We start from the raw sequence: 24,746 nt of genomic DNA on the forward strand, positions 1-24,746 counted from the left end.
TATATATATATATATATATATAAATGGTCTTTATATTATATAAACTATATATATATTTGATTATGCTCTGTTCTAAAAAAACATTAAAGTAAAACCCACAATTTACAATACAGGAACAATGGGAAAAAAATTATGGTTAAGCTGCTAAAATGTAATATTTATTCCAAGATGATAAAACAAATCAATGCATGCGAAGAGGTAAAAGGTTCCAGGATGCTAACGCGTTTCGCACCTGTTAGTTCTTAATCATGTTTTGTTTGTTTCACACTTTTCAATAACTGGTATTTGTCAAATCATAGTGCCTGTGCTTATTTCAGATTTAAGCAACCCATTCCTTGAGTTTCCGATATATTATGATGTGAGAGAAGGTGAAGATATTTCCGGCATCTGTTTTGTCTCCGACTCGGAAGTTACCGATTATTCTATTAGAAAATATGACAAATCCCCCCTGCCCAAAGGTTTTGTGTATGAAAGTGACATTGAAAACGGCATTACCATAAAAAATGTACAGACAAATTTCATCGATTACTATGTGTGTTCTGTGAATCAAAATGGAGTTGTTAAGACCTCCCAGGAGTTTAGATTGGTGGTGACCCCAGGTGAGTTAGATACATCCATATCTGAATCTTTTTGTTGTCTTTGTGACTAGATTTGACTTTAAGGTCTTTACTTAAGCTTGTTTTCCCGTGAAGTGCATTGTGGGTTTGATTTTCAATCCCATTACAGAAGCTGTGGGTGACTTGAATCACAAATGGATTGGCTTTAGCTGCAAGATAATAAGCCGAGTGGGTTTTTTGCCTCTTAACACTTTAAAGGGACACTTCCATAATTTATTTTAACACGTATTAACAACCAATATGCGACTATTCAATGTAACATAGTAACATAGTACATAAGTAATGTAAAATGTAATTTTTTTTATTTAAAAAAAATGTGGTTTTCTGCATATAATTATCATGGTCACGCCATATAGTCTACATTGTGCCCTTTCTCTAAACTTCCTTTTCGTCTGGAGTTTTAGCAAGACAACTCTGTAAGTCAGCCCATCCCTCCTACCAGAGAGAACCCCTTGTAGTGAATCAGTTAGAGCATTACTTGTGCAATGATCTTCTGTCGGCATCCTTACCTAGGCCTATCAATAGAACAACAAAGCTGCCATAATGTTATTCTAATTTGGCACCTACTATTATCATAAGGATTACCTATCTGATTACATCTTCCCCTCCCAGCAGCAGTCAACTAACAATGGATTACCTATCTATATAGGACGTCTTATCATTTCTGCTGACTGCTATAGAAGGACAATATTTTATATTTCATTTTCAGTTGTAAGGTGCTGCCGAAATGAAAAAGGAAAACAGCCAACATTTCTAAAAATACTTTCTCTGAATATTGAGTTTAAAAAATCCCTTTCATAAAAATATAATTTATCCAATGCCACAGAGAGAGGGGCAACAACTTAAGGCGCACACACCACTAATGTTGGAATAGCATTGTTATGCAAAATACAGCAAGGAAATAGGATTAACTGTACTTTTTGGTCCTCTTAGGATACATTAACCCATTTAAATAGCTCACATAGGATATTTGTATAGTGGATATTGAAAGGTTAGTCCTAGTAGTTGCTTGTCTTATTAATATAGATAAAAAAGTAAGCAGTAAGTTGCTGATTTACAATTTCCTCTATCCCGGAAAACATCAGACCAATTTGTATGTCGTGCAGTCTTATAGTAAAGTACCACTGAGTAGTCCAAGAACGATATGACATTTGTATGGTAACGTTTTCCTAAAAGTCTCTCCCGAGCCGCCTGTGAAATGACTTTTCTTATAATTTACGGAATGAAGTCATGTTGCTGCGCTTCAGCTGTAGCTCTGTCTTATCCATTAACACGTGACCCCAGCTACTAATGATCTTACATTCTTCCCTGGAGGATAGCGCGCTCTGCTCCATCCCATAATAAGAAAATGAAGATGAACTTCTCTTTCTAGGCACAGATAACTGTATCCTGAATAACACAGATAGAAGCCAATGATCCAAAAATCAGAAACGTGCCCCTAGACGGCATTAGACTGTACAATAGTAATATATATATAAATATGTTATCAGTCATATTTTTATATATATATATATATATATATATATATATATTTCATTTAACTCCCTAACAGGACACCCTGAGAGTCTATTCAAAAACAGAGAGATGGGTTATTTTATTTAAAAAACCTGAATATTTGATGTATTTTGGTAAGAAAATATTACATTCCCTTGTAATAATGTTATGTCTTTTTTGCCCTTTAGTTCAGAAAAGAAAACCTGTAGTTTCTCTTACAAAATCTAGACTGGTTCTGAAAGCAGGGGAACCATTGGAGGTGACCTGTGTGGTGAGGGATGTTAACACTGTGGAGGTCAACTGGCTAGATGCACCAACCATGGTAAGCAGAAGCTTTGCTTCCTAATGTCTACCGTGCATCACATGAGAACCAAATGTGACATTTCCCACAAGATATCAATCACTTTGCCATTCAACAGAATCCCATGCTGTATTTGGAAAATGAAAACACGTCTCTGAATAATGGCCTGCAAACAATGCTGAATTATTAAAACGTGGTTGTGCCGCTTACGTATTAATTTGCTGTTTTGGCCACATAAAAGCTTTTGCGATTTGAAAGGCTCCTTTAATGAAGGGAAGGATTGCTCTGTGATGACAGCTGGTGGGTGTCTTGAATTCTCAGTGCACTATAAACAGAAGTCTGTAGCTCTAGAGGCAGCCGCCCTGGAGTGTATTTCTGAATAGTCCGTTTAGAGCCAGCCTATCTTATCAAATACGTCAGCGTAAAAAAATAAAAGAGAAGTGTGGGATTGTCTACGAATGAATGTGTGTTCAGTCTACACATTTCTCAAATGTACTCATTGTTACTGGAAGAAGGCAGGATCTCCTCCTGTCCTGGGAAGTACAGTTCTCTGGATGCAGAAGCTAAGAGAATTTTCAGTTTTTTCAAATGAATGTTAATGAATCAGATTTTTGGGGTAATTGTAAAATATTGCTCCGGACTCATAATGTTTCAATGGGTAGAGCGGAATAATCTGCTGCCAGACACCTCTCACAATGATCAAGTATGCAGTGTGAGCTTGCTGACTGAACATTACATCTGAATGACTGGATGTCCATGTAGCAGTAGCCTAAAGGCGTGCATAGATCCCAGCACATGCTTCCTCTTCAATACTGTGCTTTTATTCCATGCATTAACATACAATAATAGAACGCACTTCGGCCCCCTTTGAGCCTTTCTCAGGACCCAAGACGTCTTGAAATGTGTCCAATTACTGTATGTCAATGCATTAAAAAGAAACAAGTTATTGAAGAGGAGCACGTGTCGGGATCTATGTTCAATGCAGATAAGGAATCGCTCCCTTTCCTGAGCGCCACCACTATCCAAGCGCCTACTAGTTGTACTTCTTTTGTCATAAAGTAGGGCAAGCGCATTAGATGAATGGAGATCACGCTCGTCCTGGCAGATATGAGGAGGGGGAGAAGGATCTGATATGTTAGATTTTCACATGTCCAATCCTTTTTTTTTTCTAGTTAGAGAAGCCACCTCCAAAGGTGTTTGGCAGTAACTTCTCCTGCTCTCCCCATAGAGAACAGATGAGCAGAGGGTGCATGTGTATGGGAGGAGTGGAGAGGAATAGCTTTTGGTCACTCAAGTGCCTCACTATATGGTAGACACAGGTGACATAGCACATGGGTGACTAAACATATGGACAACAGCTCCTTGCCCCAGGGCATTTGAAGAGCTGAACTGGATGTGTAGATGTTATGGTCTACGCTGAAACCTTGATGGTCCCTTCATTGTATATATCTACCCTGAGAACTATCAAAAGCTGTTTAGCCCTAGGCATTTCAGGAAAACAAGTAAGCATGTTCCCCGTATACTTGTTGCTGTGGACATCTCCGTTTACAGCATCATGGTAACGGTGCTCACAAAAGGTTGCATAATTGAATATTCTGTGAGATCTTCATTCCATTGTCTTGGTTGTCTGTCACTCTCCACCTAATTTCTGCTGTCCAGAGGTCACGAGACATTGTGTGCAAATACAGTGGGGGGGTCGTGGCTGTTGTGATCCCGCTTGGCTGTCAGATGTTCAGAGCTCAAGATTCTGTCTGTGAATGACATTTTACAAGAGACTGCACTTATTTCTGCATAACAGTAGAAACTTCAAGTTATTTGAAAAAAAAAAAAAAAAACACGTTGCACTTAAATGCAAAAAGTTACCAGGAAATATAGATCCTGCAGCTGCTTTCATTCACTGACTTTTCTTTTATTGCCACATCCCCTGTTCACTTATGTTTGCCTGATTTAGCAGTCCAGGAAAGCTGGGTGACAGCTGATATTACTGCCATTGCATGAAGTGTCACCCATGTACAATAAACCGCCATACACATTAGATGAGCAACCAGTCCTGCTGAAGTAGTCAGGCTCAGACATTTCTCTAATATGTGTGATCACCTTAAAGGGGTTCTCTCATGTCATCAAATGCTATTTATCGTGTAGACAAAGTTAATACAAGACACTTACTAATGTATTGTGCTGGCTTGATTAATTTTTCCATCACATTATACACTGCTCGTTTCCATGGTTATGACCACCCTACAATCCAGCATCAGTGGTCGTACTTATATACTATAGGAAAAAGTGCTTATGCGCACTCCTGTGGTCCTATAGTGTGAAAACACGACCACCGCTACTGGATTGTAGGGTGGTCGTAACCATAGAAACAAGCCGTGTATAATGGGATGGAAAAATGAATCCAGCCAGCAAAGGAGGCAATATGGACAATCACAATACATTAGTAAGTGTCTTGTATTAACTTTCTATACATGATAAATGCCATTTGCAGAGCTGAGACAAACCCTTAAAGTACAACTTGACTTGAAAACACCTCAAGGACTTTACTAGGATTTTTTTATGTTAAAGGTCTGTACCTTTAAGAGATATAAATATGGTGGTACTTCTATAGCATGTGGCTGAAAATGTCTTGCCTTATAAAGACAGGTGACTGGATTTATTTTTGTAGCATAAGATGAACAATAGGGGAAGTTGGTCTCGGAGTTTATGAGGTCAATGTATTGTTTGGTTAGAAGAAGCTCAGTGTAAACATGACGGTTGTGTGAAAACAAGGGGTGAGGGGCGACTACCCGGCTGTCCTTTGCAGCAGGAAGATATAAACTCTCTACTTATCATAATGATATAAATATATACAAAAAAATACTTATGTAATGTAAAGAGAGACATCATTTGTCAGAAGAGCTTCATATTTTACAGGTTCTCCAACATTACCTCCCACCAATCATTAGGATTTTTCCTTGACATCTTGAAAAAAAAGCAGTATTTGTGGAATCTTGAAGCCCCCTCTTCCTTCCTTCCTCTCTTCTCGTAGTCCCCGCTCATCATCCCCCATTTCCTATCTGTCATTTCATTATGTCTCTTTTGTCTGCACATAGAGATACAGCCGGCCGCTATTCTGTCATTAGCATATTTTAATGAAGCTGGAAAGGTGAATCTCCAATCAGGGACATCACAATAATAAGCTCTCCCCGCACTCAGGGTTTGCGTTGTTATCCTTATCCATTTATCTGCCATTACTCAGCCTTAAAATATTAGTTTCTTGACAGTTTGACAAGTGGATGTTTTGGGATTCTTGATCATTTGACATGAGGAATGGCAATTAGGGGGAATGCGGCTGATATCTCATTCATTTGGTAATTTCTTTACAGAAGTCCGCTACAAACAGCAAGTACCTATCCGGTACAGTATTTGAACGAAACAACACTCTTAGCAGCCGTGCAGTCCAGCTTAATGATTCTGGCGTATACACCTGTCAAGCCAGGAACAGTATCGGTGTGAGCAAAGCCACCTTCACATTAGATGTCCTTGGTAAGTCCTTGTTTGGCATCACAGCTACATATAACTTTAAAGGTTTCTCCGTTTAAGTGTATTGACGACACAGGCTAAAATATGGTTTGACTGCCGCCAAGTTAATTTATACTTTTTTTGGGGGCTGGCTGCACATTGCTGATACTTTAACATGGGTTAAAGGGGTTATCCAAGAGTAAGACAGCCCTCCTAGAGTGGCCGACCCACGATGGGTATCCTACTTACTTCGTCCCTGCCTCTGGGTTCAGCATCTAACTCTCGCGGGCCGGCTCTTCCTCTCCTTGCAAGGTCAAAATCCGTTGAAGGGGGGAAACATGACCACTGCAGCCATCACAGTGGTGATCTGCTCCAATTGCATCATGACAAATGGTCACATGACGCAGGGGGAACAAGTCATCACCCCGGCCTGTGATTGGCTGCAGCAGTCACGTGTCCCCCATCAACGGATTTTGACCTCAGTGCGGCAAGGAGTGGAACAGCCGGCGGGGAGTGTTAGACACCGTCTCCACTGTAGGTCGGCCACTCTGGGTGGTCTGTCTTTCTCCTGGATAACCCCTTTAAAGGAGTATTCCTGTCTCAGGTATTTATGGCACAGACTGTGGATATGCCACAAAATGCCCAATAGATATGGGTCTCTCCTCCACTAGTTAAATGTACCGGTATGTGTTTTTTTTCTGCCCTGCTGGTTTTCTGTTTTTGTTGTCTTGAATGGGTTGTGAATTGGGAGTGGGAAGGACACCAGTCATTTAAAGTGTAGGCTCTACCCAAGACTTTTTATTGACACGCCTTTTGTAAATGCCCACAATTTTTTGTTCCAAATTAGATTCTTGCCCTTAGTGGTCTTCCTCTAAACCTATTATTAGTGATATCCTATAATGTTTTTTTCTACTTTTATTCCAATTTTTATATTTGTGAACAGAAACTGGATACATCAGCCTGTCTGTAATGGACAACACCACACTTGATGTGGGTGTAAATGCTGGGGACAACATCATACTGCAGGTCTATATTGAAGCATATCCTCAACCAGATGAAGAATTGTGGACTTTCATGAACGAGACTGTTCTCAACACCTCTGACCATTTTGTACAGTCGCGAGACGAAGGCAACAATAGGTATGACCATCACCTACTTCTTTTTTTGAGAATTATATACGCTTAATCTGAACATACAGTCCACCACGCAAGTGAAATAGCTTAGGGTTTTGGGACCGTTCCCTTATGTTCAGCTTCTGTGAATCCCTCTAAAATGCTAGTGATAGATTAAATTGACTGTCGTAATAATTATACAATGTCTAACCCTTGCTGTAACTATCACCTATAACGGAATGCACTACTCTACCTCTGATAGGTATGTTAGTGAGCTACATCTGATCCGCCTGAAAGGCAACGAGAAGGGAATCTATATGTTTTATGCCTCGAATTCCGATGCCAACTCGTCTGTCAGCTTCAACATATCAGTGAAGAGTAAGTTTCAGCTTTTACTTGCTTATATAGTGGAGACTTTCTGAAGGATTTCTCTTAATGACTTGGATTTCTTGTGCATTTCTCCAGCAAAACCAGAAATCCTCATAGTTGAGAAACTGGGTAACGATATGCTGCAGTGTGTGGCAACGGGGTACCCTGCGCCTTCCATTGACTGGTTATTCTGTCCGGGATCTGACTCCAGGTAATCATTTACTTATAGATAAATATAAGTATTTTTATAAAAACTCACTGGTCCAACACGAACCTGAATTTTATTGCAGGAGCTCATTTTTCTTTAAAGAGGACCTGTCACCTCTCCTGACATGCCTGTTTTAATAGCCTAATGCATTCCTCATGTAATAACAATTCTGGAGCATCTATTCTTATAGCTCTATCTTGTGCCATTCCTTTAGTATTTCCACTAGAAATGATAAATTAATTGCTAGCAGTCTGCAGTAAGGGTACAGAGGGGTGGTAACCAGTTGGGGGGGGGGGGGGTAACTGCACAGTCTGACAATGGCAGCACTGATTGAATAGAGTGAGTCTGTGCAGGTACACACCTCCAACTGGTTACCTCCCCTCTGTACCCTTACTGCAGACTGCTAGCAATTCATCCATAACTTCTAGTAGAAATAATAAAGGAATGACGCAACATAGAGACATAAGAATAGATGTTCCAGAATTGTTATTACATGGGGAATGCATGAAGCTATTAAAACAGGTATGTCAGGAGAGGTGACAGGTCCTCTTTATATCTTAGACGCAGCCTGTTAGTGTCCTGAGTGCACACTGATTGACAGCCAGACATGACTCCTGACTGTTCCATGCATTATTGACATAGGATCTATTTAAGTACTGTATTGAGACATTAGCACAATTACTAATGTGTCAACCAGCTCTGTGGGAGTGACACAGTAATCTGCTTTGCAAGCGCCTCCGTTCGTGTGTAACAACATCAACATAGTCGACTCCATTTCATTTTCGTATTTATATTTCATTATTGCCGTCCCTGCCTCATTATCTGTAATTTCCATTTGCTTTAACCGCTGGAGCTTCATAAAGAAGCGAGTGTGACGTGACTTTGTTATTGCAGGTGTACGGATTCTCCGGCAATAATGCCAGTTGACACAAAGCAGAGCATGGAAAACTCCTCTCTTGGGCGCACAGTTGTAGAAAGTATCATTGATGTGAGTTCTATTAAAGAGAAGAACGGCACCGTTCACTGCATCGCCTACAATGATGTGGAGAGGATTACGTCTATATTCAGTTTTGCTGTGACAGGTAAAGCAAAATGTGAAATATTTTCGCAGAACAAAATTCAAAGGGGTTGTGTTATCTCAAACATTGGTGGCATATCGCTAGGATATATCACCAGTATCTGCAGGGCCGGTGCAAGGATTTTTGCCAACACAAGCCAGAACTAGGTGGGGGTGATGTAACATGGAGGGGGTGATGTGACAGGGAGGGGGAGAAAAGTGACATGGAGGGGGGGAGAAATGTGACATGGAGGGGGGGAGAAATGTGACATGGAGGGGGGGAGAAATGTGACATGGAGGCGAAAGAAATGTGACATGGAGGCGAAAGAAATGTGACATGGAGGGAGAGAAATGTGACATGGAGGGAGAGAAATGTGACATGGAGGGAGAGAAATGTGACATGGAGGGAGAGAAATGTGACATGGAGGGAGAGAAATGTGACATTTCTCCCCCATGTCACATTTCTCCCCCTCCATGTCACATTTCAACCCCCCCATTTCACATCACTCCCCTCCTCTCATGTCACATTTCTCCCCCTCCATGTCACATTTTACCCCCTCAATGTCACATTTCACCCCCCCCCCCCATTTCACATCACTCCCCTCCTCTCATGTCACATTTCTCCCCCTCCCATGTCACCCCCCTCTATTAATGTTGTGTAAAAAACATTATGCTCACCTGGCCCTGGTCCCGTCTAGAGCAGCTCCCCTTCTCCTCTGTGTGGTCCTGGTATCTTCTCTCTGGGCTCCCGACAGGTTTTAGGACCTTTCCCACTCAGCCAATCAGTGGCCGCAGCTGTGTCATGTGTCAGGCCAGTGATTGGCTCAGTGGGAAATCACTGGCCTGACACGTGACACAGCTGCGGCCACTGATTGGCTGAGTGGGAAAGGTCCTAAAACAGGGGTGCACAACCTGCGGCCCGCGGGCCGCATGCGGCCCCCAGAGCCATGGTTTGCGGCCCCCGCCCTGCTGGGCAGAAACACAGCTGATCCTGCAATCAGCTGTGTTTCTGCACAGAGTGCCGCACAGCAGATGGATCACAGGTTTTGCTCCTGCACTGTAGCAGGATCAGAAAGGGTCCCCGGCTATTAGTGAGAGCGGGGAAGCCGAGGAGAAGACAGAAGCGCTTTATTAGCGCTTCTGCCTTCTCCTCTATGAGCACTCTGCAGTGTAGACCCAGCGATCACGTGATCTCTGGGTGTCTCGGGAACAGAGGAGCGCTGCCCTGGTACAAAGCCTCCGCAGCAGGCTGGTTTGCCTTTAACTGGGGCTCCTTTGGATGATCCAGTTACAGTGGAAATAGTACAAAAAAAAGTCACTTATTGTCTCCCAAAGGTCTTCCAGTGACCTCTTGGAGACAAATTATGTGGTAAAAATATATTTTAAAGAAAGTTAAAAAAAATAAATTAAAATTTGAAAACTAAATAAATAAATAAATAAAATAAAAAGGAAAAAGTGCTTAATAAAAGAGTGTTCACTGTCCCACCACCCTCTTTTTATGAAAAAGTGCAAAATTTAAAAAAGTGACAGTGTCCCCCAAGGTCTTTTTATGAACTCTTGGGGGACATATTATGTAGCAGAAATATATTAAGTTAAAAAAAAATCATACATAAAAGAAAAGACACCCACACCAATCAAAACTGTCACCATTACCGTCCCATTCACGTGAAACGTTTCATATTATATAGCAAAATACACAAAATAGAGATCTAATTATAATAATTTATTTTGGTGTCAGTTTGCATGATTAAAGAATAAGGAGCCATAGTTTGAAAAAATATATACTTTTTAAAAACGTTTTGTACAGTTTCCCCTAAATAAAAATTGTTGCAAAAATTATCTTGGTAGTCCAACAAATAAGATAGTTACAACCATTTGAACCACCACGCGCGCTAAATCACAAAAAAGTGCCTGGTCATTAAGGCCTTTTCGGGCCTGGTCATTCAAGCGTTAACCAATAGGCGCCTTCCCCACTAGCAAGGTAATGTGCTTACTGGTTACTGCAGGACGCCTATAACTGGATTGGCAGGAGATGGTAATAACCAGTTAGCTCCGTCCTCTGCAGTGAAGGAAACCGCTGATTTATAAATAGGAAATGTCGCCACTTTTCTGGTAAAAATGAGGCCTGGAGCATGGCCTCTAAAATAGAAAATTAATAATTACCTGCTCCACTCCGCTCTGGTCCTCTGCGCTGCCTCCATCTTCCGGTTCCTGCTCTGTTTACAGGCTTCTTGACTGGCTTCAGCAGTGACACGCTGCTTGTGGCCACATCACCGCCTAAGCCAGTCATTGTCTGGAGTGGTGTATGACCATGTCCATACACTGCCAGTTGTAAACAGCGGAGGCAATTCGAAGAACCAGAGAGGCGGGGAGCAAGTAAGTATAACTCTTCAGTTTCAGGGGTTATGCTACAGCACGATATTTGGGACAATTACTGGGAACAAGTGTTCATAGGAGCGCCCATATCTTATATCTGGCCGGTATAATTGTGCAGCTGATCAGTCGATAAACAAGGAATTGCTCATTTGTCGGCTGATTTGCATATTTTATCAGGATGAAAGATGTCTGATTATCTGCAGCACGACTGTGGCAGCGATCACTTCTCCCCAGTCACTTTGCACTGGCTTGTGTTGGATAAGCACCGATCAACATTTTTTTATTTGCGGCCCCTTGAAATAGAGCGATGTGACAATGCGGCCCCCAGACCAAAAAAGGTTGTGCACCCCTGTCCTAAAACATGTCGGGAGCCCAGAGAGAAGATACCAGGACCACACAGAGGAGAACAGCCGCGGGGGCGGACGGTGGCGCGCAAGTGATTTATTTTTTAAAAAAAACTTCCGCCCCCCCCCCCGGTTTAGCGTCTCTGAGCCCTAAGGCCAGCCGCTTGGTCTGCCTTATTATAGTGCCGGGCCTGCGGGTCCTACCTCTGAAGTAACTCTAAAACAGAGCCTGCAAAGTGAGGGAGAGAGGACCACGTTACATTCATTTCTATGGGAGTGTTGAAAACGGTCGAACGGCATGCTCAGGTATTTTCAGCTGTCCCATAGAAATGAATGAGAAGCCCACTGCAGAAGCGTGGCCACCACTCCATTCACTTCTATGGGGCTGTGCCAGCACATGGGTATTTTAAGCACTCCTATATAAATGAATGGAGGGCGGCCACACATGTTTGTTCTGCTCTCCTTCAGTTTGTGGGTTCTGTTTTAGAGATAGCTGTGGGTCATAGAGGGTGCCCACAGCTATCAGACATTGGTGGCATACTCTTTTAAGGGTGTTATTACACGTTTGCGCCAGGCCACAAGTACCCCGCTACGGGTACCACTAATTGCCAGGCTATGATCTCAGGTTGCAAGTACATGAGCTCTCTGGCAATTAGAGAGTCATGGTGCAGTTCCCACAGCTCAGCCACATATGTAATAGTGTCCAAGTTAATTCAATAGAACCAGATGAATAAGGACAACAGATCCCGAAAATTTTGAGGCTTAGGTATAAAAAGACAAATATAGATGCATGGCCTACAGCAAGCATCCTGAAACAAGTGATCTGATCGGTTGCTGTGAACAGATCCTCCACGATTATTTGCTCTGGTTTGCAGAAATCAGCCTTTCTACAGAGAAGATTATAAATTGGTATGATTTTACTTTGTCTTCATATTGTAAGGAAAACTTTCTATTTTTTGTCTTCTCTAGCAGATATGGGTTCCCACACGCTGTTTACGCCCTTGCTGATCGGATTTATAGTAGCCGCCGCGGTGATGTGCGTGGCCACGGCGGTCCTCATGTACAAGTACTTGCAGGTACGGCAGACACTTGTGTTGGGCTCCTACCAAGGTTTCATGTTGATTTGTTGTCCTTTTACTTAGTTTTATGTATTTTCTTAATTTAGAAACCAAAGTATGAAATTCAGTGGAAAGTAGTGGAAGAAATCAATGGAAATAATTATGTTTACATCGATCCAACGCAACTTCCTTATGACAACAAGTGGGAGTTCCCTAGAGACAGGCTGTGCTTTGGTTAGTGTATTGATTATTTCTATTGTTGTACAGTTCTTTTCTGTATGTTTTTATTATACTGTGCATGACAAAAACTTGCATTTCTCGGTTATGGAGAAATAATAGTGCCAATACTGTATATCTGCTTCCAGGGGGAAATGACCTAATAATAAGTCACCCTTTGGAGCACTGTTCAGCCTTCGGAGGCCTACAGTTATTCCTCCTGACCCACCCTCATACACATGCACACTCAGCTCAGCTGAATAGACATGTACTTTGGCAGTGGCTTATCTCCCCTGAGAATGAAAGGATCAAGCAAGTTAAATTCCAACAGCCCAAGCTTTTTTCCCCTCGATATCTGCTGTCAGGGGAGAGTTCGGATGCCCCGATATATGTCCACTTTAAAGAGGACGTGACACATCTACTGACACATCTTTTTAGTAACTACTTGTATTCCCAATGTAGTAACGACTCTGGACCATCCATTCTTATTACTCTATGCTGTGACATTCCTCTATTCTTCCTGATAGAAGTTTATGAATGAATTGTCAGCAGCCTGTAATAAAGGTTCAGCTGGGTGTTACCAGTTGGGTGTGTCTGACATTATCCAATCAGTGCTCCTAGTTTCAGACTGTGCAGGGACACACCCTCAGTTGGTCGCACCCAAAGGGAACTTCATTGCAAACTGCTAGTAATTCTTTCATAAACTTTCCCAGCGGGAATAATAGATGAATGACACAACATAGAAATTAAAGAATAGATGCTCCAGAATTTCTATTACATGAGGAATGCAAGTAGTTATTAAAAGAGTCATATATGTTTGTGTGGGGGGGGGGGAGGGGGGGGGGGTGTGACAGGTCCTCTTTAAGCCACATTTAATTTATTCCATAATCAGTGGTATTTTCAGACTGCTGTGTAAATTCTTTGTCTCTGTATAGATAAAATATTGTACATGTCTACAATGTGCTTGGAAAAAATAATTTACTGTATCAGCCAATGCAAATTATTATTGGTGTCACCCACTATAATGATGTCTGGATGCACACTGGTTATTATTCCATTGCATGAATATTTGATTCTATTATTTGTTTTTTTTAAATTATATCATAAAGGACTATATTTAAAAGTCTATGTGAGTTATTGCATAAACATAATTTGTCTATTCATTCCTAATAGGTAAGATTCTGGGTGCTGGCGCTTTTGGTAAAGTGGTTGAGGCCACGGCATACGGCCTATTGAAGGAAGACAATGCACTCACAGTTGCTGTGAAAATGCTGAAACGTAAGTATTACTCTTACTTGTTTCATTTTCATGATTAGCGACACTGTATACCTGACACTGAATACAATCTCTCTATTTGCAGCGAGCGCCCATGCTACGGAGAGGGAAGCCCTTATGTCTGAGCTGAAGGTCCTGAGCTATCTTGGCCATCACAAAAACATTGTAAACCTTCTGGGAGCCTGCACCGTGGGAGGTAACCAAATACACTGCCCAAACATTTCAGATAGCTGTCAGGCAAACGCTCATTCGGTCGCGAGCTATTCCTCCTGATCTAGCCATACACATCCATACAAGCATGTGCTATAAATTAGGAAGGGGGAGTAATATGCTGCCAAACACCTTTTAGCAGAGCTTATCTCCCCTAAGTACAAAAGGATCAGGCATGTTCAAATCCAACAGCCCAGTCCTTCTTTTCCACGACATGTGCCCTATACTAGTGTTTAGAGAATTGGTTTGTCCTACTATGCATAAACCCGATTCAGTCATCATATTATCGTTATTGTAGGCCAGAAAATAATTGCGCCGTTAAAATGTATTGGAAGCGCTCAGGGCAGACCAGTCTCGCGAGACCATCTTAGTTTTGCGCATGTGCCATTACTGTGGGTAGTGGCAAATGCGCATATATACTGCATTACAAATCCAGATTCGCTATGATTGTGGAGTGCGCCACTTATCCCATGTTTGGATTTTGAATTAAGTATACTCACGCATGTGCCACTACTCACAGTAACGGCACATGCACGAGATTAAGATGCTCTTGCAAGACTGGTGGCCATCTTAATCTGCCCTCAGCGTTACAAATACATATTAACAGCACGCTAAAAGTATTTCCTGGCCCACAAAATATGATGGAAGAACCGTGTTTGTCTGTAGCAGGGTGAACCGATTCGCTCATCACTACCCTATATACACTCAATGGTTGCTGAGGTCAGCAGGTTTGGTCAGCATTAATCTGATATTGTGTGGACAGCTGTAGCCTGTATGCCAGCATCTGGAAATTCTAAAATGCCCATGAATTGTTGTAATGAACTGTCACATATGCCTCCAATTCATTAGTCCTCCATATCAACCTATTGGCAGGGTACAGATCATGTGCCACAAATCAATACCCTGTTTTTGTAAATACAGCGGTGTCCTGTGAGTCCTGATGCTTCCGCTAACTGGGAAAGTCACTTACTGCGGAGCGAGTATCCACCACATATCTCTTTACCAGCAGCATTCTGGGTGCCGATTGTTGTGCCTTGAAAATAACAGACATTTCCACATTTTACAGTGAAAACAATGCCAGCGCCACAAAGTAACATTTGGCTTCCTGTATGATGAAATACGTTGTATCATTTAAGTTTTTATTTCATCAAGAGTAAACGTAGTCCCTGAGACTGAGGAAGTTGGAGACGCAAACAGCATGTGTTCTGCTCCTTGTGACATGGGTTGTGTGGGCTATATAGGGGATTACAGCAGGACAGCACTATCAGTTATTCTATTCTATTTTATTTCTATGCAATTTTCTTTTTTTAAAGGATTTCCATGTACTGACTCAAGCGCGCTTATAATACGTAGGCCACCTGGTTGCCTAAGGGGTTAATGATAATCGCTTAATTGCTAGTACGGCTTAAGACTTCGATGTGTGACTAAGCCTTTATGGAGCCAGGCACTTGTGCCGTTGTATCTCGTACATAGTAAGCGCATCATCAGTCGTCCTTCGTCAGACAGAAACACAGCATCTGCTCAGTAGAGTTCAGGCCGCGATACGCTTTAACGTTCTATCTCTGGCAGACGATGAGCTGAGTCAACATGCACATGGCCACATAAAGGGAACACTCCGACATCTCACTCAGTCTGGAGAGGGACGGGGCTCATTATGAGAAAAGAAAGCTTGTGAGAATTGGTAGGGTTCCACCAAAAAGTATCATTCTTTTATTCTGCACCTTCAGATAAGAGGAGAACCTGCGAATCTCTGATTCACGTTCACTTTAGGGTATACTCAGAGCTTCAGTAGTGGGGTGCATTGCCTGAAGGGCAAACCTATATATGTAAACATACCCTTAGTTACCAATTGCTTTTCTATACAGCAGTGGTGGACTGAGAACTTAAAGTGGACCATTACCTTCGTGCTGCACAAAATACTGCCCCAACAGAACCAAATACCACAGTGAAGCACAAAATAAATACTGCCGCTCCCGTTAGAGTATTGAACTGTATTACCATACAGGCCCTCAGCCAGCTTCTTAAGTACCGGCTGTTCCTAGCATTAATTAATGTTGAGAGCATCAGATTGCTATGTACCAGGCTGGCGGCAGTGAGGAGGACTCTGGTGGCCCCCCTGGGCATTGGCCCAATGGGTAATTTCCCTGTAGGGTGTATGACCAGTCCACCTCACTATAATCCAGGAAAATTACTTGCTGGTTTGCTATAAGTTATTTTAAAGGGGTTTTCCCACCAACTAATTTGTCAGTCAAATGTAGGAGAACTCGTTGGTATTCTAGACTTCTTCTGATTGCAACAGAGAAGAACTGTCCACGGACAGCCCTTCTCTACTGAAGTAAGGTGCTTGGACCTGCTCAGTTTCCAGCAAGTTGCAGCTGCAGGTATATGATTGACATGCCATAAAAGTTAATTATGTGAAAATCCCTTTCAAATAAAAATATACTATTTCTATAAGTACTTACATGTCAGGCACAAGCCTGTCATATGTGTTAATCCAGTTTGTAGACAATAGGACCGATTTATCAAACCATTTACATTGAAAACATGGTGGTTGAAAAAGCCCTCCTAGGACACTTTTTCTGGCGTGTCTGAATGTGTTAGAAATAGTGGGTGGGACGTTAGCGTTGCATTCCATGTCACTCATTTTTTAACCATTATGGTTACTTTTTGTTCAGAAAAGTGGCCATGAGAAGCACCATGACGTTTTTTCAACCCCTGCACCATCATCAAATATTAGCAGTTGTTGTTTTGTAAAATCCATTAGGCCAGGACTCTTATATGTACAATAGAAAAAGGTCCTTGTGGAAATTTAGAGGAACACTAAACACAGACAATACACATAAAAAAAAATATATATATATATATATATATATATATATATATATACTACTCCAACCCTTCCCTTATTCCTATTTTGTTTGGTATTGCAATTGATACTGAAATCCCTCAGTGTCCCAGGAGCCCAGCAGTGTCCCCCATCCTTCTCACTGTCCTGTGTTTGGCTGCAATACAGTTGGCAGGAGCTGGAACCTCCCTTTTCTGCCCAACATATTTAGACAAACCCCCTTTGCTAAGCCCCCCCCCCTCCCCCACCTCCCAGTTGGCCACCAGCTGATAATGGAAAAGCTCAGGTGGGGACTAACCCTTTGTTCTCTGCAGGATTTTTTCTGTTTATTCTAGGATTTTGCAGAAAATGCTGCAGCCTGACAAGTACTGAAGACAACTATGTCTTCTGAGGCTACTTTCACACTGGAGTTTTGGCTTTCCGTTCAGATCCGTTCAGGGCTCTCACAAGCGGTCCAAAACGGATCAGTTTTTGCCTTTATGCATTCTGAATGGAAAAGGATCCGCTTAGAATGTATCAGTTTGCCTCCGATCTGTCTCCATTTCGCTTTGGAGTCCGTCTGACGAAACTGAGCCAAACGGATCCATTCTGGCACACAATGTAAGTCAATGGGGACGGATCCGTTTTCTATGACGCAACCTGGCACAATAGAAAACGGATCCGTCTCCCATTGACTTTCAATGGTGTTCAAGACAGATCCGTCTTGGCTATGTTACAGATAATACAAACGGATCCGTTCTGAACGGATGCAGACGGTTGTATTATCTGAACGGATCCGTCTGTGCAGAACCATGACGGATCTGCACCAAACGCAAGTGTGAAAGTAGCCTTACTTTTAGCATTCATTTCTAGGTTTATTGTTTCTTTAAGATTTCTTGTATGCCTTAAAACATTCGGAACATAAATTTAGTCTTTGGGGAACCAGAGGAATAAATGATTAGATGGCATTATATAAGTGAGTACAGAGTGACCCGGCTGGCTGTTTTTAGATACTTGGCAGCATGTTTAAGTGGATCACTTCTTCAAACAGAAACATCTTGTGTGGCTCTCCAGCTGCATTCGAGCTCACATTATAATTTGCGTTCTTAAGGAATTAGTCATTTCACTACTCTGGAGAAGCTACTTAAATCTAGTGCTGATCTTGTAATGATTGGTTCAATAGAAAACTGCTCATGCATGTTGAACAGCATCATCCTTTAACTTTTCGTAGGTTGGATCTGATGTTTAAGGAGTATGGGTCGTCTTCATTTCTCTAATGACACAGAATTCAGCTGTCATATTGATGGTTTTCTAGATGCATGCTTGTAGGAAATATAAGATATAACTTCAGTGTAAGGAAGAACCCTAGTACAGTAGAGCAACATACCTATAATATAAAGCGCGACTTGCAAATCTGAAGTGTGAAGTCAATTAGATTTCTCTTGCATGGCATTGGGGGACACAGCACCATGGGTATATGTCCAACTACCACTAGGAGGAGACACTAGACATAAAAAGTGTTGGCTCCTCCCCGTTGGACTATACCCTCTCCACAGGCACTAGGCTAATCAGTCTTGTTCTAGTAGAGCTTTTTGTGCAGGTCATCCTGCCACTTTTTTATTTTATTTTTTCTTCAACGATGCTGTCCTATCCTCTCTTCACCTTTTGGATGAGCTGGGTGTTCCCCTTTGTCTTCTTCTTGCAATTGGGACCTACTCCCAGGCATTTGTCCTGGGGTGCTGGCAGTCTTCGCTTTTGCTCCCTTGGGGTTTCTCCCTGGTTATGAGGCTTCTTGCCTATTCTGTGCATTTCTTCTGTTGGGTCACATGGTTCTCTTGCACCTGTGTGCCCAACCGGTGGCATGGCTGTTCATTTCCCACCCTCGGGGACTGCTTTGGGACGTCCCATGGTGCTGTGTCCCCCAATGCCATGCACGAGAAAATTAGATTTTTTGTACTCACCGTAAAATCCTTTTCTCGTAGTAGGCATTGGGGGACACAGATCCCACCCTATGTTTTTTACTTCCGCTTCTCCGGGCTGGTCTCTTGATCTTTCCCGGTACAGGAGTTGTTGGTTCCTTGCCTTTCTTCTCTCTCCTACTGCTTTTGGTACGAACTGATTAGCCTAGTGCCTGTGGAGAGGGTATATACCCATGGTGCTGTGTCCCCCAATGCCTACTACGAGAAAAGGATTTTACGGTGAGTACAAAAAATCCAATTTTTGCCTTGGAGATGTCATTTCCAACCTGGAACATCCTTGTAGTTCATTCCCTTAGAAGATAATCTCTGTATATGGTATTGTAATGTCATATAGTTTGTGTGGCTGCAGCAAATCACATCTACATAATGTTCAGCTCTTGTGACCCCAGCGTGATGTCCTTATTTGATCAGATGTTCTCATAATTTATGCTATTTGTTTCTCCCATACATTCTGAAATGTCTCTTATAGTTTTCAAATGAACTTTATTTCCCAGGTCCAACCCTTGTCATCACTGAATATTGTTGCTATGGAGATCTTTTGAATTATCTACGGAGAAAACGTGATTCCTTCATCTGCCAAAAATTTGAGGACCATTCAGAAAGTGCCCTTTACAAGAACCTCCTCAACTCAAGGGAACATGTTTGGTGAGTAGAGAATTTTTCACATATGCTATCATATCAGCATTAAAACTTTTTAAAATGGATGTATTTTGCATATTTTTACCAGGACATCTTAAGGTGATTTACCTGAATGGATTTCTCCAAGTTTAGAAATAACTCATGGAGAAAAAAACTCAAATATATAAAACAGAAAGATACCGTGGTCCAATGTCACTTAAAAAGTAGACTCTATAAAAAGCTCCTTGTCATTTTTTATCACATATTAACAACCTATATATGAATATTCTATGTATTTTTTATTTAAAAAGTATTGGATAGTTTTCTAGATATTATTTTTTAAAGTCACTCCATGTATGCTACCTCCTGTTCTGGCTTTTAACGTCCTCCTTTGATTGAACTTTTGCAAGACGAACAGCTTCCCTTGACTTTCTAAGTCAGACCATCACTGAGACCAGAAAGAGGAGGATGAGTGACTCAATTACAGCATCACACATCTTTATCTAGGCCTATCAAGAGAACAATAGAGTGGTCCTGTTGTGATCCCAATACTACACCAACTGGCATCATGAGGATTACCTTTTAGATTATCCTGGAAGATCTGTTTACTTTCTCCCCTTCTTGTTCTGTTGAATACATAACTTTATTGATACACAAGCCTGGCTGCACTGCACAGTGATGAGTCACAGGCCGGCCACCCCCCCCCCCACTCTGCTCTATCTGCAGCAGCCACACCCACTACAACTCCTGTGTCTATCTTTCTACACCCAGACATGAATCTACTTCTCACCCAGTGTCTAAATCCCATTACTGACCGTCCATAGGCTCTGCCTTCATGTGTATCTAATCCTATCCTGTGTGATACAGCCTGCTGAGCGGTGTATCTAATCCCACCACTGACCGTCCACAGGCTCTTCCCTCATCATCTCCAGATGGTGAAAAATAGCTTGAATCAGCAAACGTATCCAAACACATCTGTATCTAATCCTATCCTGTATTTGTGCCTGCTACACATCCTGTTGTGTGCGATACTGCCTGCTGAAGTGTGTATCCCCCTTCTATGATACAGCCTGCTAAACTGTATCTAATCCCATCTTGTATGATCCTGCCTGCTGAGCTGTGTATCTAAACCCTTATGCACACAACCGTATCCATTTTGCGATCCACATTTTTTGCAGTCCCATTGAGTTCTATTGATTTGATGTCCTCATTTTGAAGACCAGAATAGGATATGTTAGTTCTGTGAAAGATAGAACATGTCCGATTCTGGTCCTCATAATGCAGATCTAAAACCCATAGAACTCAGTAGGACTGCAACCTTATTTAGTGGATCGGGACTTGCAGACCGCAAAACAGATACAGTTCTGTGTACGAGCCCTATCTCAGCGCCCATAACAGTGACATCCACAGTGCCCCCATAACAGTGACATCCACAGTGCCCCCATAACAGTGACTTCCACTGTGCCCCCTTAACAGTGACATCCACAGTGCCCCCATAACAGTGACATCCACAGTGCCCCCATAACAGTGACATCCACAGCGGACCCATAGCAGTGACATCCATAGTGCCCCCATAACAGTGACATCCACAGTGTCCCTGTTTGCCATGCATTGCCCCCTTGTGCCATCTAGTGTCCCCATTGTGCCATCCATTACCCCCTTGTGCCATCCAGTTCCCCCATTGTGGCATCCATTGCCCCCTTGCGCCATCCAGTGCCCTAATTATGCCATGCAGTGCCCCCTTGTTTGCCATCCAGTGCCAGTTTGCCATTCAGTGCCCCCTTGTGCCATTCATTGACCCCCTTGTGCCCTCAATGTGCCTGTTTGCCATCCAGTGCCTCAGTGGGCCTTCTAGTGCCCCATTGTGTCATCCAGTGCCCCACTTGTACCATCAATTGACCCCCTTGTGCCATCCAGTTCCCCTATTGTGCCATCCTTTGCACTCTTGTGCCATCCATTTCCCCCATTGTGCCATTCATTACCCCATGGGGCCATCCAGTGCCCCTTGTTTGCCATCCAGTGCCTACTTGTGCCATCCAGTGCCCCCTTGTGCCATCCAGTGCCCCTTTGTTTGCCATCCAGTGTCCCCTGTGACATGCACAGTATAGTGATCAGCCTCTATGGCTGATCGCTATGCTGTCACTCCTGCACAGGCTTCACATAGAAGCCTGTACGATACAACGACTGACGGCCGGCCATCCTGCACATGCGCACTAGTATTCAGCCTAGGTGCGCTGTGAAGACTGCCGGCCGGAGCTTTCTCCAGCAGGAGGCGGTGGCGTCACTATATATGTGAGCAATAATCTTTCCTCCTTTAACTTTTAACAGCCAAAAAAAGGTTAAGCCCGGAGAACCCCTTTAAGGACATTAACCTTAAAAGTTAAAAAAACCTTCTAAGAAATTACATGACTCAGTCTACCATAGTGATTAATGGTGCTAATGTAGACAAGGAAATTGAGCTTAAATAAAAGCATGGGATTACTGTGTCTACAAATAAGAATGAACCTCATCAGTATTTATTCCACTGCAGTGTTCAGAGACGCAGAAGTCTTAGTCAGTGTTCTCCTTGACCTGTGAGCAGCATTTGTGCAAGGTCTTGTCTCAAGTAAACCACAGTAACTTGAAGTTTCCCTGGAGACTGATCTATTGTTCATCACTTGCCTTCTTCCCCTCCTGATACAATGTAATGGGTATAACTGCTGCTCCTAACACGTGTAATCACTTTAAGAAATGGTAGTGGACCTGATGGTGTTATTATATGTAAATACACCAGCATATGGCTCGTCAGAAGACCTTGTGGTATGACAGGTGGGATTTAAGGATAGCACTCCATGTATGAAATAATAAGTATTTCCTTTTTTTAATGTATCTAATAAGTCTTGTTGTTGCCACCATTGGTCGTATCTTCATTAATTATACGTGCATCCTGTGCTGCAATTCCTGCAGAACATGGATGTCAGGAGTTGTTATGCTTGTTCTTCTGCCAAGTAAAACATTGATATCCTTGTCTTTGTTCTTGAATCCTTCAGTCGGGCAGCTGTAAATAGTGGCAGTGTTTTTTCAAAAAATAATTTTCTCTTGTTTTACAGTGATGAATTGAGTGAGTACATGGATATGAAGCCTGGCGTTTCTTACGTGGTGCCATCCAAGTCAGACAAAAGAAAATCAGGTGAGTTGAATTCATTCTCTAGAATTTAATTTCCCTGTAGATGGAACCATCATGGCTACCTACCCATGTACATATTTGTCAGTTACGATGAATACAGAGAAAGAGAAAAGTGAAAGCTCAAATAATGACATTTTTATGAAATGCTGTATTTTTTCCAAACCAGGCTTTTTTTTGTTTAAGTTTCACATAGTTTTATTGCTGTAGCAAGGCTTTTGTTTGCTTTCGCTGAAGAATAAAGTGGTAATTTCTCAGAGCCGTGATATGGTTGTTTGAAATATCCTTCTTACTGTTTAAACCATTTATCTTGAATAGGTTCCTATGTTGATCAGGATGTCACCATTGCAATGCCTGAAGAAGATGATTTAGCCCTAGATACAGAAGATCTGATTAGCTTTTCATATCAAGTTTCACAGGGCATGAACTTCCTGGCGTCTAAAAATGTGAGTTAATACACAGATGCTCACACACATTTGGACTTGACAGACATGCAAGGCAAAGATACAGTTACTGATCTTCTTACATTGGGAGGTTAATTTCAGCAGTGGGAAATCTACATCAGTTATATTGGGTATTCTCAGAAGTAATGCAAAAAAGTTATTTCTTCAGGTTTAAAAACAGTTTCCAAACATTTATGTTCTATTGAATCCACTATTGGAGAGCCTTGAGATACAAGGTATCCATGTTGTTCTGTTGTATTTTAATCATTGACGCATAAAGCTTGGTTTTGTATCATAAAATTGGTCTCCAGAAAAGAACCAGAAACTTAGCTTTGAAAATTCTTCAAAATCATATGCACCCATTTCTAGAATTGGCAGTGGTGAGGTTTCCATAAAGTTGGCCAAACACAGTAGATTTTATATTTTTTTAGGAGGATCCCATGGATTTTGTCCATATCCTTTGAATTCTGAGTGCAAAGCCCTCCATCTATCTTATCTAAAAAAAAGCAGGGTCCAGATTAAAATTTTAAGTTTTTTCACCATTTTGACAAGATGATGTATGTAACTTTCACCAAGCTCTGCTTCATGCAAAATAAGACTTTCGTCCCCACCGCTCTTGTTCTTGAGAACCTAGTTTTACTATTTTCATCATGGCAGTACATGTTGTGTAAATGTAATAGTTCATTTTGCCTACCGGCGAAGCTGATTCTTTTCTAATATATGTATTTCTGTGTTCCTTTATTTTTTTCACCAGTGCATTCACCGAGACCTTGCAGCAAGAAATATTCTCCTCACTCATGGTCGGATAACAAAAATTTGTGACTTTGGCCTTGCTAGAGATATCAAGAATGACTCGAATTATGTGGTTAAAGGAAATGTAAGTCCGAGCAGGTGTAATTCAGTTAGTGCTGCTCAGTGTTCTCAAATTCCCTTAGAAAACCCTAAGAAGATGGCAAATCACATCAGGACGCTTTCTCTTGGAGAGAATGTAATGATTTGGTGATATAATGTAAAATTTTGTGTAAAAATGACACTTCAGTAGACCTATTAGGCACATTTTAATGTACATAATGGAAGCCCTGGACATAATGTACTTTTTGGAGAAAAAATATATGTATTGATCTTTTTAAACTGATTAGCAGTTGATAGAAAAGGTAATATAGTTCAGCCATGGCATATTAATATATCAGGAGATGGTGCGTTGAGGTGTATAGCTTCCAGACACTGTCCCTATTGAGGAGAAAATAACCTTATAATATTTTCCAGGGCAATAAGTGCAGAAGTGGCAATGGAAGAAGTAGATATTTCCTCCTTATATTCTACTACCTTTTTTGCACATCGGTTTCAGTCATTGTAAGGGTTGAGGCCTCTATATTCCACTATATACTACTTGCCATTGTAAAAAAATATAATTCTGCAATAACCAGCAATGAATGTCTCTAATTGAATAGGATTTGGCTTAAATGGGTATTGCCATCTGGATACTTATGGCATATCCACACAATATACCATGTATGTCTGATAGGTGCATTTCTCACCTCTGGAAAAAACACCGGTCTCACATCACCATGAAAGGCTGAA

At 41.8% G+C, this 24,746-nt stretch overlaps 1 protein-coding gene across 3 annotated transcripts in view; it reads left to right on the forward strand.

Annotated features, from left to right (window-relative positions):
- KIT (KIT proto-oncogene, receptor tyrosine kinase) overlaps window positions 1-24,746 on the forward strand; it is a 53,464-nt gene that overhangs the window by 23,435 nt on the left and 5,283 nt on the right. For 2 of the 3 annotated variants that reach the window (XM_044299188.1, XM_044299206.1), the window contains exons 3-17: window positions 318-599; window positions 2,300-2,433; window positions 5,778-5,937; window positions 6,857-7,052; window positions 7,288-7,403; window positions 7,491-7,605; window positions 8,497-8,684; window positions 12,349-12,455; window positions 12,545-12,671; window positions 13,827-13,931; window positions 14,014-14,124; window positions 19,436-19,586; window positions 22,649-22,728; window positions 23,041-23,168; window positions 23,920-24,042. In XM_044299188.1, the coding sequence (XP_044155123.1) occupies window positions 318-599; window positions 2,300-2,433; window positions 5,778-5,937; window positions 6,857-7,052; window positions 7,288-7,403; window positions 7,491-7,605; window positions 8,497-8,684; window positions 12,349-12,455; window positions 12,545-12,671; window positions 13,827-13,931; window positions 14,014-14,124; window positions 19,436-19,586; window positions 22,649-22,728; window positions 23,041-23,168; window positions 23,920-24,042 (2,123 nt within the window). The remainder of the gene's footprint in view (window positions 1-317; window positions 600-2,299; window positions 2,434-5,777; window positions 5,938-6,856; window positions 7,053-7,287; window positions 7,404-7,490; window positions 7,606-8,496; window positions 8,685-12,348; window positions 12,456-12,544; window positions 12,672-13,826; window positions 13,932-14,013; window positions 14,125-19,435; window positions 19,587-22,648; window positions 22,729-23,040; window positions 23,169-23,919; window positions 24,043-24,746) is intronic. The other variant, XM_044299197.1, reaches the window with a different exon arrangement.

Source organism: Bufo gargarizans, chromosome 1 (assembly GCF_014858855.1).
Source record: "Bufo gargarizans isolate SCDJY-AF-19 chromosome 1, ASM1485885v1, whole genome shotgun sequence".
Classification (NCBI taxonomy): Eukaryota; Metazoa; Chordata; class Amphibia; order Anura; family Bufonidae; genus Bufo; species Bufo gargarizans.